Source organism: Paroedura picta, chromosome 8 (genome assembly GCF_049243985.1).
Source record: "Paroedura picta isolate Pp20150507F chromosome 8, Ppicta_v3.0, whole genome shotgun sequence".
NCBI lineage: Eukaryota > Metazoa > Chordata > Lepidosauria > Squamata > Gekkonidae > Paroedura > Paroedura picta.
In genome coordinates, this window is record NC_135376.1 from 93,858,358 (window position 1) to 93,874,635 (window position 16,278).

The 16,278-nt window shown below is 47.6% G+C and overlaps 1 protein-coding gene across 1 annotated transcript in view; it reads right to left on the reverse strand.

Moving 5' to 3' along the window:
• Positions 1–16,278, reverse strand: part of TSPAN14 (tetraspanin 14) — a 56,230-nt gene that overhangs the window by 19,463 nt on the left and 20,489 nt on the right. The window contains exons 2-3 of the mRNA XM_077350824.1: positions 8,576–8,683; positions 1,308–1,358 (exon numbers count right to left, since the gene is read on the reverse strand). Of these exons, the coding sequence (XP_077206939.1) occupies positions 1,308–1,358; positions 8,576–8,656 (132 nt within the window). The 5' untranslated portion in view covers positions 8,657–8,683. The remainder of the gene's footprint in view (positions 1–1,307; positions 1,359–8,575; positions 8,684–16,278) is intronic.

Here is a 16,278-nt window from a genome sequence, read left to right on the forward strand (position 1 = left end):
TCCCAGTTCCAGGTTGGTTGGGAAAGTCCTGGAGATTCGGGGGTGAAGCCTGGAAAGGCTTGAATGTGTGGAGGGGATGGATCTCCTCGAGAGTATAGTGACATCCACCCCCCAACTCTGAAAGTGGCCATTATCTCCAGAAGAACGGATCACTGTAGTCTGGGGATCTGCTGTAGTTCGGGAAGACATCCAGGCCCCACCCACAGGCTGGCAACCCAACCCTCTCGAAAGCAGGCTGAGACACCAGAAGCAAAGAGGCAGCGTGGGGAGGGCTAGTGGCTCAGCTATGAGGTTACCTCTGCACGAGGGCATGAAATGGCAGGCTTCTCAGTAATGTCATGCATAGAGCTTGTGCGGTATTAACTGTTGTGAGAGTCCTGCATTTTAAGCTGAGACAGAGGTAAGCTGGGGTTTTTTAATGTTTCTGGAGATGACCCAGGCTGGCCAGATCTTGTCAGATCTCAGAAGCTAAGCAAGGCTGGCTATGTTAGTATATGGATAGGAGAACCCCAAAGAGGACTGGGGGTTCCATGCAGAGGAAAGGGAATTTCAAACCACATCTGCTCATCTGGTGCCCTGAAAACCCCAAAGCATCGTCAGAAGAGGAAGGGTTGTCTTTCATACCTTGCTTTTCCTTACCCAAAGGAGTTTCAAAGCAGCTTACAGACACCTTTCCCTTCTGCTCCCCACACCCTGTGAAGGAGGTGGGGCCAAGAGAGCTCTGACAGAACTGAGGTACAGTTCTAACAAGACCGCAACTGGCCCAAGGTCTTCCTGCTGGCTGCACATGGAGCAGGAGTGGGAAATCAAACCCGCTGGCCCTCAGCTGTGCCCTGATGGCAAAAAACAGTGGGTATTTGCCTGGACCTGGATAGCCCAGGCTAGCCCGATCACACCTGATCTTGGAAGCTAAGCTGGGCCAGCCCCAGTTAGTATTTGGAGAGAAGACCAGCAAGGAAAGTCCAGGGTTGCTAAGCAGAGGCTGGCAATGGCAGGTCACCTCTGCTCACCTCTTACAAGCCAGTGGTTAAGAGCGGAGGACTCTAACCTGGAGCCTGTAGGGTGACACTGAGCCATTCAACTGCTTTAAGGGGTTTTGTAGATTTTTAAAACATGGCTTTATTTCCCTCTGCTTTATTTGTTAGTGAAATTGTGGTTCTTATGAGGGCAGGAGCATAAGTTTTGTTAAATAAATAAGTGGTATAGACTCAAGCCGCAAGACAATCTGCAAAAAGTAAAGTTTAAATGAGGGTCCCACATATAATTTTTATAAATCAGGTTCTATTTGAGAGTCACGCTTTCCTTACCTTTTCGCTCCAAGCCCAGAGTCCTGCTCCAAGAAAGGCAACTCCAGCTAACTAGGGAAAGAAAAGAAAAACCCAGATATATCAAACTCATTTGCCACTGGAAAAGCATTATTGAGTCATCGCTCCCTACCTAGAAACGGTTGCTGTGGTGAAACACAAGATCACAAAGGGATGGACTCAAGTCACAGGGAAGAATGGCATGCAGATGCCCATGCAAGAAGCTGCCTCCCAGAAGGCACTGCCCAGAGCTGTTGCTTTGCTCAGGTTTGAAAGGCTACAGCCAGGTTCAAGCAAAAAGTCCCAATCGTAACAAACCCTTAAAAAACCCTTAAAGTCCAGGAGCACCTTTAAGACTAACCAAATTGGGGGCAGAGGAGGAGCTTTCCTGAGTCACTGCTCACTTCTTCTGATGCTCTCACTAAGGAAAGCTCCTGAAGACTAACAAATTTGGTTAGTCTGCAGGGTGCCACTCTTTTCTACTGCCACAGATTAATATGGCTGGCCATCTTGATCTAGCTCCAGACACGCACCAGTGGGGTGGGAAGCGACTGGCGCTGCTCAGGAAGTGAGATCTTGGGGAGGGCAGCACCTAGGCCAAGAGCGGCAGGGAGAAGGGCAAATTCCTTGCAGAGAAATGTTCAGGAAGCGACTGGAAACCACTGCCATCATGATGACTTTGCATGATTTAGCAACATAGCCATGCTCAGGGGTATTGTGCCGTGGCATAAACCACAAGGCACTGGAAAAAATAGAGAGATGGGCCTCATCATAGAGGTTGGGTCACTGACCCAAAGAGTATGGGTGTGCTTGCTCACTCTCGGCAACACATGCTGGGTAAGAAGGGAGGAAAATGGGAAAAGCCAGGAGAGACTCTGATATGAGAACAGCTAATTTTTTGGGGGGAGGAGATCTGTGAGAAAGCATAAGCCCCTCCTCCTCCCCTCATGGCCACCTACTTTCTCCGTCTGAGCCACCATCTTGTTTGCATACTCTCCTCTACCCATGGCTGATCTCCCCCCTCATTTCCTTTGCTAGATTTTTCACCTTTTGATCATATGCCCAGATGAGCTACCGGGGGAGGGGAAAATAACCAGGTTCACAAAACCCTGAGGTTTCTTGATGGCCCTGGAAGGGTTTCCCAAATGGGTGGGAGTTTTTTCTTATATGTTTAAAAATTGTGTGATATGACCATATATGGTCGGGTTGGCCCGCCTCCCCCCCAGCCCCACCCCAGAAATGGCCATCGAGAGGGGTGGCAAAATCTGTCAAAGCTCCTGAGAGCCACAGGGGCAGGGTGGACAGAGTAACGGGCTGAGATCTTGGAAAGCCCAGGTTCAAATCCCCACCCGGCTGAGCGAGTCTTTATGGGGTCAGTCACATCTTCTCAACCAGAGAGATCCCACAGGACTGATGTTGGAAGAACACAGCCCCTTTCAGTTCCTGTGAGGGAGTGAAGCTGGATAGAAGTCAATGTGTGGACACAAAATGTGTAACTGGATTGAGCAATCATTTTCCATTTCACGTGGCGAAGCTATTCTTTAGAATCGGAGCTAGGAAGGGGGGTAGGGGTAAGAGCAAGGGAGGGGATCTTTTCCTGCCTTGCCCTTCACATCTGTGAGAAGCTCTCAAGGGTCTGTGTTGGTTATTTCTACATGCTCCCTCACACATACGCGCACAGATGAAACAAATCGCCACTGGAAAAATTATTATTGAATCGTAACGTTTCCATCAACTGGCAAACTGCTCACCCTCCTTGGACCACGATCAAATAATTCCACAAAGCTCAGAATGCTGCTGATCTAATCTTTCTAATTTTATTAAGGCGTCCATTAGAGCAGCTAGAATCAAAGCAAAGGCTCCAACAGCTATGGGCAAACCTTACAGCCCAGAAAACTACCTCCAATTAGCAGCGCCCTATAACTGCAGTCATTATATATATATATATACATATTTTTAAAAATCCCGTCACTTTCCTTTACAAAAAGTATTAACCATGGGCTGCTGTTGATAATCCAGGGACGTTCGATGAATGCACGTTTCACTGAAACCTCATCCAACATTAATAAGGCAGCACAATCTTTTTATATTTCATTACTTCTCGGTTAAAAGTTTAACCCGGTTTCATCCCAGATACACGGAGGGCAACCAGGGGGTTTGGCCACGAACCAAAACAGACCACAAACATCCCTAGTTCTAAAGTCACCAGAGGCAGGAAGCAGATCCAACTCTCTACTCAGCACCCTCCAAGGGTACCCCGTTACTGGCGATGTACCTTCATTACTAGTGATGAGCTGACATCACACTCTATGTGCCTGGAAGTGACACCAGCACAACATGGATGAGACACTAGGGCAGGGATGGGCAAACTGTGGCCCTCCAGATGTCCATGGACTACAATTCCCATGAGCCCCTGCCAGCAAACGTTGGCAGGGGCTCCTGGGAATTGTAGTCCATGGACATCTGGAGGGCCACAGTTCGCCCACCCCTGTCCTAGGGACACTCTGGCATTTGAGCCAAATTCTACCATTTAACTACATACTTTGCCCAAATGCCCTGGTACCCCTGGTGCATAGTTTCCAAGTGCACAGGGAATGACAGTGTTTCAGGACTCTACCAGTGTTCCCCTCTGGCACTTTCCCCCGCCCCTCCCGGCCAACCGAGCAGGGGGAATGGCATACATATTTGTTTGATTACTTGAAACATTTATGAGCCGTGTTTCTTCTTTAGGGAGATCAAGATAGCCTACAACACAGAAAAAACACATAAACTACCTTAAACACAAAATGTAAAGCTACAATTCAGGACTGGTAAAAAAACTAATCAAATACAGTCTTAAATAAAACGTCAAATGCCTCCTAAAAATCCAAAGAAAGGGGGTCAGGTGCACCACCCTAGGGAGCGGATCTGTCTTTCTTTTAACATAGGTGTATTTTTATTGTATGCATTTTAATGTGGCTTTGTTTGGGGCTGTTTTTCAAGGCTCTTATTAAGTCTGTTTTAATAAGTCTGTGGGCTGCCTTGGGGGCCTCGAGGAAGTCAGAAAGACAGAGTACAAATTCTGTAGATTAAAAAGAAGAGAAATTCCTGAAGGACCTGTCAAAGGCCCCAGACTGTTTCGACTGTTTATTATTTTACCCAATTTTAAAGCATAAACTGCATTTGGAAATTGTGATGGAGAGGGAGGGTGCAAATGCATCACGGAAGCAAACAAACAGAAGTTTCACAAGCACGCGCGACCACACCCAATCCAGGCGCCATTTGTTCAAAGGTTTTCTCTGAACATTATTGGGCTGAAGCCAAAATTTGCTTCTGCTGCACACAAAAGGCAGCGGCTGGGAAGGGCACATCCAGGTCCCTTATAATAAAGGCGGAGGGCATAAGAAACGAGATCTGGACGCAGACCAAATAACCGGTTCTAAGGTCACAAAAAGTTCTGGAGTGCTGACTTGAGGCGAGTGAGCCTCATTGGACAAAGATCTGCGGTTCTCTGAGCAAAGGAGACAGAAGCAGACGGCATTTGTTAAATTAGAAGCCTTTCCAGAGGATAGAACAGCTCCAGTGATGTGGATTCCTTAAGCCATGTTTGCGCATCACCAGAAACTCACTCACAGCGCAATCCTGGCAACAGTCGTGGAAGGAACTGTCAAGTGGTAGCCCATTTACAACGACCCTAGAGGGTTTTGCAAGGCAGGGTTCAGAGGCATCTTGTCACTGCCTGCCTCTGTGTGATGGTCCTCGAGTAGGGGTGTGCAAAAAACAAGAACACCCTCACCGGTATTTTTCAGGCATACTGAATCTCAAAAAGATTGGTTTTTCCCAGTATTCCCAAATCCTAATGCCATACTGGTGCTGGTACTCTGATATAATCGGGAAAGCCAGATCCTTTTGGGCTCCGTGAGTCCGAGGCTTTTAAAGGATCCAAGATCCCTTTAAAGACCACAGAGTCAAAGTTCTTTCAAAGCCAAGAAGTTGTGCTGCTTGTACAGTGTCCGCCCTGCTGTCTACCCGTTCGGGGGGAGGGAAGCGAATCCTAGGGCGGACCCATCAAGCTGCTGGGTTTCAATAGTCACAGTGAATTGTAAGCAAAATGCAGTTACTGGGCATTCGCTACCGAATGCACCGTTACAAACTATATTTGCTTCATTTATTTTTGTATAAACACGTATTTCAAAACAGTGGCATCTGTTTCACAATCAACACTTCGTATTTGAACATAAATATTGATACACTGGCACAAGATCAGCAGCCATTTCAGCAATCCATTTAGCTCTCCCCGCCAACTGAGGGGGGGGTTAAATGAGGGGGTTAAATGGTTGCCGATGGGCGGACCTGTCAAGCAGCTTGGTTTCAAATGACTATCTGTTTCACTTCCCCTTGCTTGGAGGTGTGTGTATGGCAGGGGGGAGGAAAAACAAGATTAACAGCTCATCAATATTGCTGAATGTACCAGAATAAAAACCAGGAAAATTCGGCATTTATTCGGGGCAACTATGCCAGTAGTTGAGTCAGATCAAGGAATCTCTGTTCGGTTTGGAAGATATGAAAGCACTATCAAGAAAGCCCGTTGCCTAGGAGAGGGCAACGGGTGCTAAACTGGCCCCAACCCTGCCATCGGAGCCACCATGCCGTGTCCACACGCAGGCGGTGGCTGGGTCTGTAGAGCAGGATGGCGGGCCCCCCGAGACCAGCCATCCTGTCCTGCAGCCATGGAGGCGACAAGCAGCAGTTTAGCCAGGGCACTGCAGGTCCATCTCAGTTGGCGGTGAGGCTGCGTCTGGCGGCAAGTGTTCCGCTGCGCCACGCGGACAGCTTGTGGAGGTGGGCACTCTTGGCCTGATTGGTCCACAAAGTGTGTCCAGCCAGAAACAGAGGCCGGACACAGGAAACAGAAGCTGGACACAGGCCGGACATGCTCCGCCCAGGAGGGCTCTACCCAAATATTAGAGCCCTAAAGTGGTAAGGATACCAGTAAGTTTTCATTTTCAGCCAACCAAGGACTAACTCGATGGTCTCTCATCCAAATATCAACCAGGGCTGACCCTGGTTAGCTTCTAAGATCTGAGAAGTTCAGGATAGTCTGGGCTATCCAGGCCACAGCTGTGCAATCTTAATGCAGAGTTATTCCTGTTTAATTCCACTGAAATTAATGCTCTCGGTCCAGATCTGTAGTGGATTGCCTGGTAAGCCTCCTCCGTTTAGCCACTAGTCTGGGTCCTGCAGGGTTAGGAAGCCTCTGGAAGGTTGCCACATGCAGCTAGTGAGCCCAAGGTTTTAGATGAAGCACGAGCAGCTTTCCAGTGAGTGATACTTGCCTCACTTCTATCCCCCTTTTCACATGAAGTGGCCTACAACGTTCTCCTTTCTTCTAGTTTGTTCTCACAGGAACCCTGAGAGGTAGGTTAGTTTGAAAGAGTGGGACTGGCCCAAGGTCACTCAGCAAGCTTTCATGGCACGAGTGGGGATTTGCATCCAGATGCTAGTCCATCAGTTTTCATCACCACACCACACCGGTCACTTCCTCTAAATCTGCTTAAATTCACATTTCATGGAATGCTTGTGAAGCACCAAGTTAATATCTCTATCCCACAAAAAAAAAATGGAAACCTGGAGATCTGGATACACAACAGGGACTATCTAGGTTTGAGCCCAGGAGCACCTCAGAGACCTAATTTGGTGCAGCGGCAGCTTGGTGTTATGGTTGAGCACAACGGCCTCTAATCTGGAGAACAAGGTCTGGTTCCCCACTCCACCTCCACATGCAGCTGGGTGACCTTGGACCACTCAGTTCTCTCAGAGCTGTTCTCACAGAGCAGTTCTCTCAGAGCTCTTTCTACCTCACCTACCTGTCTGTTGTGCAGAGAGGACAAGTAGGCGATTGTGAACTGCTTTGAGACTCTTCTGGACAGTAAAAAAGCAGGGCACAAAGCAACCAGCTCTTCTTTTGAGAGTCAAAGCTTCCTTCTGCACCTCTGCCCCCAAAATCTTGTTGATTTCTAAGGTGCTTCAGGGCTTGAATCTAGCTGTTCTACTGCAGACCAACCAGGCCTCCAAACTAACTAAGGACCATATCACACAGTCACCTGGCAATACGGATGACACCATGATAAAAGAGAGACATCTAGATGCTATTCCAAATGGGAAATGAGTTTCCGATTGGAGGTTGGAGCCTGTTCACACAAATACTCCCTGCTGCCCCTCAGCATCTCTGTTTTCAGACTACTTGTTAGTCATTTTTTCTTACACAATTGGAACACTCCCCCACACAAACACAAACCAAAAAGGGCACAACGGCAACCATGCTCTTTACTGTACATTTGATCAATATGAGACCACAGGACTGCTGAGTGGTACCTTGCCCATTTTATTGTGCTTTATTATGCCCTGACTTAGCCCAATCTTGGGATAGCCCAATCTCGTCAACCGTCAAAAGTTAAGCAGGGTCAACCCTGCTTGGTCTTTGGATGGGAGACCACCATGGAAGCCCATGCAGAGAGAGGGAGAGAGAAGGAATGGCAAACCGCCTACCTTATTGGGCCGTCATAACCCACCCCTGAATGGCTGAGGGGTGAACACATGACATTGCCTGTCTTGTCCCAAGAAAGTACACTGTGGATCAGGGGTAGTCAAACTGCGGCCCTCCAGATGTCCATGGACTACAATTCCCAGAAGCCCCTGCCAGCGAATGCATTCGCTGGCAGGGGCTTCTGGGAATTGTAGTCCATGGACATCTGGAGGGCCGCAGTTTGACTACCCCTGCTGTGGATTGTCTACTCTGACTGGCAGCGGCTGTCAGGCAGAGATCTTTCACATCGTCTCCGGGTTGTTCCTGCGGACTGGCGATGCACGAGATTTAACATGAGACCCTCTCCAAGCGAAGCAGATGCTCTACCATGGTGCCACTGAGGGTCAATTCATTCATCTACCCACTCGCTGCTTCTTTCCTTCTTGTCCTATCTTTGTGCTTCAAAATCACGGCCTGGCAAGCGAAAACTCCCCAAGCCTGGAAAAGTGGGGCGCATTTCCTCAGCTATATTCTTATGCACCAGGCTGCTATTAAAGGGGCAGTACCCAGAAGCACCATGCTAGCTATCGGGAGCCTCTTGGATTTTCAGCTTCAAGACCTGAACTGCAGGGAGGGAAGAGGAGAGGAAGCGGTCCATGCGATATTTCTTCAGTTGAGATGTTCCTGTGTTTGGATGCCTCCCTCACAAACAGCCATTTCAATTACCACTGCATAGACACTGGCAACACTGCCAATCCAGACTTACCCAAAAGATTATATTGTAACTGAAGAGCAGGTATTTGTACCAACAGCTGACTTCAGCAGAAGAATACCGGTAATAGTGCATCTTTTATGGAGCGCTCGACGTGCAGAACTAGAAGAAAAACAAAAAAAACATCAGCGACCAAGAGAAGCACGATAGTGCTCAGCTTCGCCAAGCCACTCCCACGCTCTATATTCGGCAGGCCAAGGTTAGAAGTCAGTTTCAGCTGCCAAATCCTGCAGAAGAAAGCCCCACCAGATTCCACAAGAGTGACTCCCGAGTAAATGCTTCAGAGTATTTTGAAGCTGGCTCAAGGTCCCTTTCATCAGGACTTTCAATGGACAAGTTCTGAGAATTCCCGGCTTGGGACTTAATTCCTAGGCACACCAAGGCCCAATTGGGATCAAGATCAGGAGAAAGGGTTTAAACCAGCCCCATGCTGTTTTCTGAGCCTGAAACAGCCCTGGTGAACAACTATTTGTCTACTGGGCAAAACTGACTTGCAATTTTCCCCATGGGACAACAGCTCCCTAAGGCTGATTTGGTCCAAGAAAACAACAAACCTAGGTACAATTTTTAAAAAGTACTTTAATTAGCCATCCATTGGCTACAGATAAGAATCACTGGAAAAGATGAAGGCAGCAAATAAAGAGGAAGACTCGGCATGAGACGGGTTGACTCCACCAAGGAAGCCACCACCCTCCGTATGCAAGACCCGAGCAAAGCTGTTAACAAGAGGACACGTGGGTGCATGTTCGTTCATTCATTCATAGGGCTTGCTGTAAATTGAAAGTAAACTGTCAGCACTTAAAACACACACAGTGTAGCTCCTAACTCCCCACCTGCCGAGAGTTTCTTAAATTTATTTGATGCTGGGAGCTCATTATTGCTGCAGAAAATAGCATAATCCACGAATCCTTAATATGCAAAAGGTACCACATGCCTACTGAGTCAGGCTTTTTCAATCTTTTGATCATGGAGGAGCCCCTGAAATATTTTTCAGGCTTCGAGGAGTCCCAGAACCGGGGCAGGTGACCTCAGCTGGCCACGCCTCCCTGTCATCCTTGAGAAGGACTGGAGGGGGAGACAAAGGAGGCAGTTTGAGGCAGGATTAAGCATCCAGGCTCTGCTCCCTTCCCCAGGGGCAGTAACCACACAACAATGTCAATGGAAGAAGTCAGTACCCTGCTTTTATGGCAATACCGGGAATAGCTTGTGGCAGAGTCCATGGAGGTAAGATATGGGGAAAGGTCGGAGAGGCCCTGGGGAGCTCTCATAGAATCCCTGAATTAAGCAGCGCTCCAAAGTTTCTATCAGAAGAACAGGCAAAGTGAAGGGTCCTCTGCATATTCCTAGGACCTGGGAACAAGCAGGGGCAGAGAATACAATACGGGGTGCCACTTTGGCCTTCGCTGATCTAAGGACTGGAAAGTGGGCAGTTCACATGGTCACCCTCCCACACACACGACCCAGTGACTTTACTACCATTCGCAATTGCCCAGATTTGCAAAACCTCTGCCTGCATGGGGCGCACACACCTGGTTGCAGGCCAGTACAGTTTAAGAACACTTCCGGGGCTCCTCAAAACCTGAAAAATTATTTCAGAGACTCTTCCATAGTCAAAAGTTTGAAAAAGGCTGGCTCAGAGGCTAAAAGAGTTGGGGTTTTATACCCACTTTTCACTACCTGAGTGAGTCTCAAAGGGGCTTACAGTTGCCCAAGGTCACCCAACTGGCTGCACGCAGAGGAGTGGGGAATCAAACCCGGCTCGCCAGATTAGAGGCTGCCACTCTTAGCCACAACACCAAGCTGGCTCTGGAGTAAGGGACCCAAATCAGGAAAGACCCGTGAGCTTGGAGATACTTCTACACATATCTAGTTCCACGCTGGAGCTTTCCGTGGAAATGCCACCGGTCAGACCTCTTCCATTTCATTGCAAGCAATTCCCGTCGATCTTTCCTCTCTCAATCCTCCTATCCGTATTTCCCAACCAAAGTCAAGTTGGTTTATCTGATCTCAGATGTCAAGCGTTATGACACACAGGGCCCCCTGATTAAATGTACTAAGGACTTCTAAATCAGTCCAATAGCATTTTTAAGACCAACAAAGATTTATTCAAGGCGTGAGCTTTTGATTAAAAAACCACTCTTCCTCAGCCTAAAATGCATGCTGGGAGAGGTGGTTTGGGGGACATACTGGGAGAGGTGGTCCTGTCAGCACACAGGGCCCACACCACATAAGGCAGCCTTTCTCAACTTTTTTAACCATTGGGAACTTCCTGAAACAATTTTCAGGCTTCAAGAAACCCCAGAATCGTGCAGAATATGCTTGGGAAACAGAGCTTTGGACACACCCATTTGGGTCCCCTCCCTTTCCCACCTTGTCAGGCCCATCATTGGCTATTTGTGGGAGGGAGGTTGACATGACCATAAATGGTCCTATCATCTCTCTTCAGGGTTCATAGATCAGCCCACTAATTGCCTAGAAGCAGGGGCGGCCAAACTGCAGCTCTCCAGATATCCATGGACTACAGTTCCCATGGGTCCTTGCCAGCACATGGAAACTGTAGTCCATGGATATCTGGAGAGCCACAGTTTGGCCATCCTAACCTTAGAGGCATTCCTGTGGAGCTCCTGGGTTCCAAGGCTCTGCTGTGCCTATTGGTATCAGCCCTGGTTGCACTCTAAAGGGAATGTCCTCCTAGCCTTCAGAATCTCTGTTTTATTTGCTTAGAGAGAATCATCCTATGATTACTTTGGGGGTGGCAAAATTTGTTTCAGTCCTTTTATCCCTTGCATCCAAAAAAGGAATACACAATTTTCTCCAGCTCAAGATTTGTAAACACTGAAGGAAGAAAGAAAACATCCTACACCCATGTGCGTACATCTGTTAGCAAGGAATGCCAATGTTCATTCACTCTGCTACTGAAATCAGGGACGAGAGCTTGCATGAATGTGTGGTCTGAATCACATAAGCTCCAGATGCATACTGAGCATAAGATGAGAATTAATCAATGTGCGTATTTTTTAAAAAATTAAATGTAACTTGCGGATATGGATACAGTTACTGCCATAAATCCATAGATTTATTTGTTGGAGTAAGAATGGGCAATAGTAACTGTTCCACCACTGCTCAGGGTTCTTGCCCTCCACCCCTGGGTGACAATTGTGATATAAAAAAGTTATTTCATCAGCTTGGTAGAATCTCCATTAATACCCCAGCTTTCTCCCCAAAAGGCAGTTTACATCGCTCTCCTATCCACCATTTTAATCTTACAACCACCCTGTGAGGTAGGGTTTGACTGGTGTGCATGGCTGGCCCAAAATCACCCAGTAAGCCCTTGTGGCAGAGTGGGGACTTGCGCCTGAGTTTTCCACATCCTTGTCCAACCTTTTACTAATTCTTTGTGCCTTTCTAAGCATCTTACTGCTAGCTAGATCACTGGTTTACTGTTACCTTTTCTTTTTTTTGACACCCACAGTTGACTTAGGGCAGGGGTAGTCAAACTGTGGCCCTCCAGATGTCCATGGACTACAATTCCCAGAAGCCCCTGCCAGCATTTGCTGGCAGGGGCTTCTGGGAATTGTAGTCCATGGACATCTAGAGGGCCGCAGTTTGACTACCCCTGACTTAGGGCAACACAACAGGGCTTCCAAGGCAAGAGGCGTTCAGAGGTGGTTTGCCCTTGCCTGCCTCTGTGCAGCGGGCCTGATATTCCATGATAGTCTCCCATCCAAGGACTAACCAGGACAAACCCAGCTTAGTTCCAAGATCTAACAACATCAGGGTAACATGGGCTATATTCACTCATTCCTATGAGAATCTGTTCTTCAGATCCAACAGAGCAAGTATTTTCCTTTCTTTTTTCTTTGTAGGGAGACCAGGGTCAGCTTGAAGGATCTCAGATACTTAAAGCAAGAAGCTGAAGGCTGCAAACAAATGTCCAGCCAAGAGGCAGTGCTTCCACCCCCTGAGATTCTATCACTATCCGTAAAAAAAACAAAACACCATCGTGTGTTCTTTATGCATTTCAGTCGACACTGAAAAAATCGTTTGCTGCCCTCGAGCTCCCGCTGCTGAAGAATGCACAAATCAGACCATGATAAGAATGCTTATTTTTTTAAGAAATGACTGAGCTGACGAGATATGGCATAGGGTCACCCTGCTGAAAACCATGAACAAAAGCAGATAATCATTTGACAAGTGATAACTGGCTAGTTAAGCGCATGGTAAGATGGCTGCCCTTGTTATCCTGTCAGACGGTCAAGAGAGTCTTCCAACACACTCAGAAAGGAATAAAGAAGGGAACTAATTTGCCTCCACCACCGTGCCATATGTTTGTATCCCACCCTTCCTACAAATATATGGTACATCCCCAATTTTGCCCTCAACAGAAGTTCCTCGAAGCAGGCGGGGCTTCACAAATGAGTGGGGATTTGAACTGAAGACACCCATATCTCAGTCCAGCAATCTAGATACGACTCCATGCTGGCAGGACACTGCAACCTGCATACCATACGGTGCTGAGTTAGCACATAGCATTCACCTTCTGGTTTCTGGGAAAGGGTGTAACATTCTGGGGATTTTCACTCTCTTTTAAGGTCCCTTCCACTCCAGAAAGCTCACGGCTGACTGAGCACCAAGAACATCAGTGGCTCAAAGATATAAAGTAGATTCAAATTGTAGAAATTTTCCCAGGCAGCTGGTATTGATACCTCCAAGTGATGAGGATACCAAAGGCCAGCATCCAAGCTCATATCTGCAGCACATTGTTCAACCAAGAAAGCAGCTGGATCCTGCGTTACCTTAATAGTGACATTAATGTATAGATCAAACATAAAGCCATATACACACCCATCCTCCCTATCATCAGGTTTGAAACACAATTAAAAAAATATTATTTAATTTATATCCTGCCAATCCCGACAATGTCAGCCCAAGGTGGATTACAAAAGATAAAAGGTAAAATACAAGAATCCCCATAAAAACCCCTTAATTAATCCCCAATAAATAAAAACACAATCTAAAACCCAACAGATAGAGGAACCAACATCCCTGCCCTATCACGGTCAGTAAATCACCAATCCTGACTGCAACCAAATTCTGGTCCAACCAGGTGATCTCACACAGGCTTTCAACTAGGCGGGACCTCCAATTTGTAGAACCCAGGACAGCTCTTCCTCCCCAGCCTCAACCAAAAGCCTGGCGGAAGAGCTCCATCTTACAGGGCCTGCAGATCACTGATAGCTCCGTTAGGGTCCGCAGCTCTCCCGGGAGCTCATCCCACCAGGTTGGGGCCAGGGCCAAAAATGCCCTGGCCCAGGCTAGGTGAATATCCCAGGAGCCCGGGACCACCAACCTATTCATAACCGCAAAGCGAAGTGCTCTGTGGGGGGCATAAACAGACAAGTGGACCTGCGGATAGGAAAGACCTAGGGCACGTAGAGCCTTGAATTAGTTCTGTGTTATCTGTACACCGCCCGTGGCGCCGCGGGCGCCACGGACTAAATAAAATAGTAAGGGGTTCTGGGGCAGGATGTGTCCGGGATGAGGAAGGGTCCGGATTGGACCCTTCCTCATGACAGACAATCAGAGGGACCAATCGGCAGGCGCGAAGCGCCTGCCGATTGGTCCCTCTGATTCCCAGCCCCAGTAACTGCGAGCCGCGCACAGCGCGGCTCACAGTTGCTCCCGGCCTGACGCGTCAGGCCGGCCCCTGAGGGAGCCCCCGGCAAGACTCCAGCCGCCGAGAACCTCCAGCCGCCGAGACTCCAGCAAGACTCCAGCCGAGGCAAGACTCCAGCCGCCGAGAGGGAATCAGGGCCAGGCCGCGCCCGCGCGGCCCGATCCGTGGGCGCGGCCCGATCCGCGGGCGTGGCCTCCGAGAAGCAGCAGAAAGAACCCACCCCCCCCAGCCGCAGAAGATCAAAAAAACGCAGAGGAGCCGCCGCAGCCCAGCGCACCACGCCTGGGACTCCCCACCAAAAACCACGAGACGCCGAGGAGCCACCACCTGCCTCCTCTTTCAGGTAGCCTGTCCCTTGCTCTGTCCCTCGCCTGCCCCTCGCTCTGGTCCCTGCCTGCTAGCGCCCATTGTCTTCTGGATACAATGGGCTTTTTTACTAGTTATGAAATAATATTGGAAGTGACCAGTTAAGTCCAGCCTAGCAGAAGGGGAGGGAGTAATTTTCAAGAAGAACCCAGGAAGAAATCATTACTGGCTTGGCCCCAGTTCTCATGAGAGACATTCTGTGATTGGCCCCACATGGCAGCCATTTTATTATTTATTTATTTATACATAACAGAGTTAGATTAGAATTACAGATTAATGAGAAGTACAAATATGAAAAAAGAATTTTAAAAAAGTGGGTAACAATTTACAAGTGTCTTTCAGCTTTCCTTACAGAGAAGTAGTTCTTAACCTTTATCTTTTGCATCAAATTAGTACTGAATAATACCTTATTCTAGAGGCCATCGAGCCAATCTTATCACATATTCATAATCATATTTTTATTTTGAACCTTTGTTCAACATATATCTTTTAAAAATAGTTTTTCCTTCTGACAGTTCCACCATTGGTGATAGAATGCCCCTAGTACTTTATGGTGTTTCCAACAACTCCCCGTGTTCAAAATTCCAGAAGTGCCCTCAGACACAATAGGATTGGGGACCATCACCACCTTGCTCTAACGCTACCCCAGTCTGCACCAGGGGTTCTGCTTTCCAGAATGTACACAGTGAACAAACGTGAAGCCAACAACCGTCCTATGTGACAACCTCCTTCACACTACAGAAAAAGGCGCTAGCACAGATCTAGACCAAACCAGTTCAAGCTATCCCCAGGCGACACATGGTTTGAGAACGCCTGAATAAGAGCCTGAGGACCCAAAAAGGCAAAAGGCCTGCAGAAGCATTTACACAGGACTGAAAGAGTTGTTGATCACAACAGGTGAGAAGACAGAGTCAACACTGAAGTCGCCTTGCTGAATGGTGGAAACCAGCCTCAACAATCCAAGTATGTAAGGAATGTTTAAACTTTAGATCTTTGTTAAACAGACACAACAATTAGAAACCCTCTGCCTTATCTCGTTACCTGAATATAAAAAAAAAACATGAGCGAGAATCTGATAACTTGGGAAAGAAATCTCCTAAATAAATATGCTATATGCAGTTTGACCTATTCAGTTCAGTTAGTTTTATTACGGTCATAGACCAGCACAACAGTATTACTCTCAAAAGTCTTTGGACAGCAGGATTTAACAGGCTGTTTATTTTCTTTAAATCCTAACACAACGTTCTCTGCATCACCCGCTATAATACAGCATAGTGCATGGGGTTGAACTAGATGACCCATGAGGTCCCTTCCAACTCTATTATTCTATGAAACTGGCTTAGTCCAATCTCCCCAAAATGATATTAAGGTTGGTGTTAGAGAGGACCTCGGAGACCCAGGTTCAAATCTCCATCTCCCATGATGAAACAGATCTGAGACTGACCTACCTTACAGGATTGGTGTGAGGGTAAAATGGAGGACAGGAGAACCATACATAGTTCTCTGAGCTCCTTTGGGGAATGGAAAATAAAAACAGATATATAGATATAAAGAATCCTTTGAATAACAACATACCTTAGACTACATTGGCAAGAATTGTTGTTTAATTTTCAATTGTACCCAGAAACCAACTGGCAGCCAATGATGCTCTGGT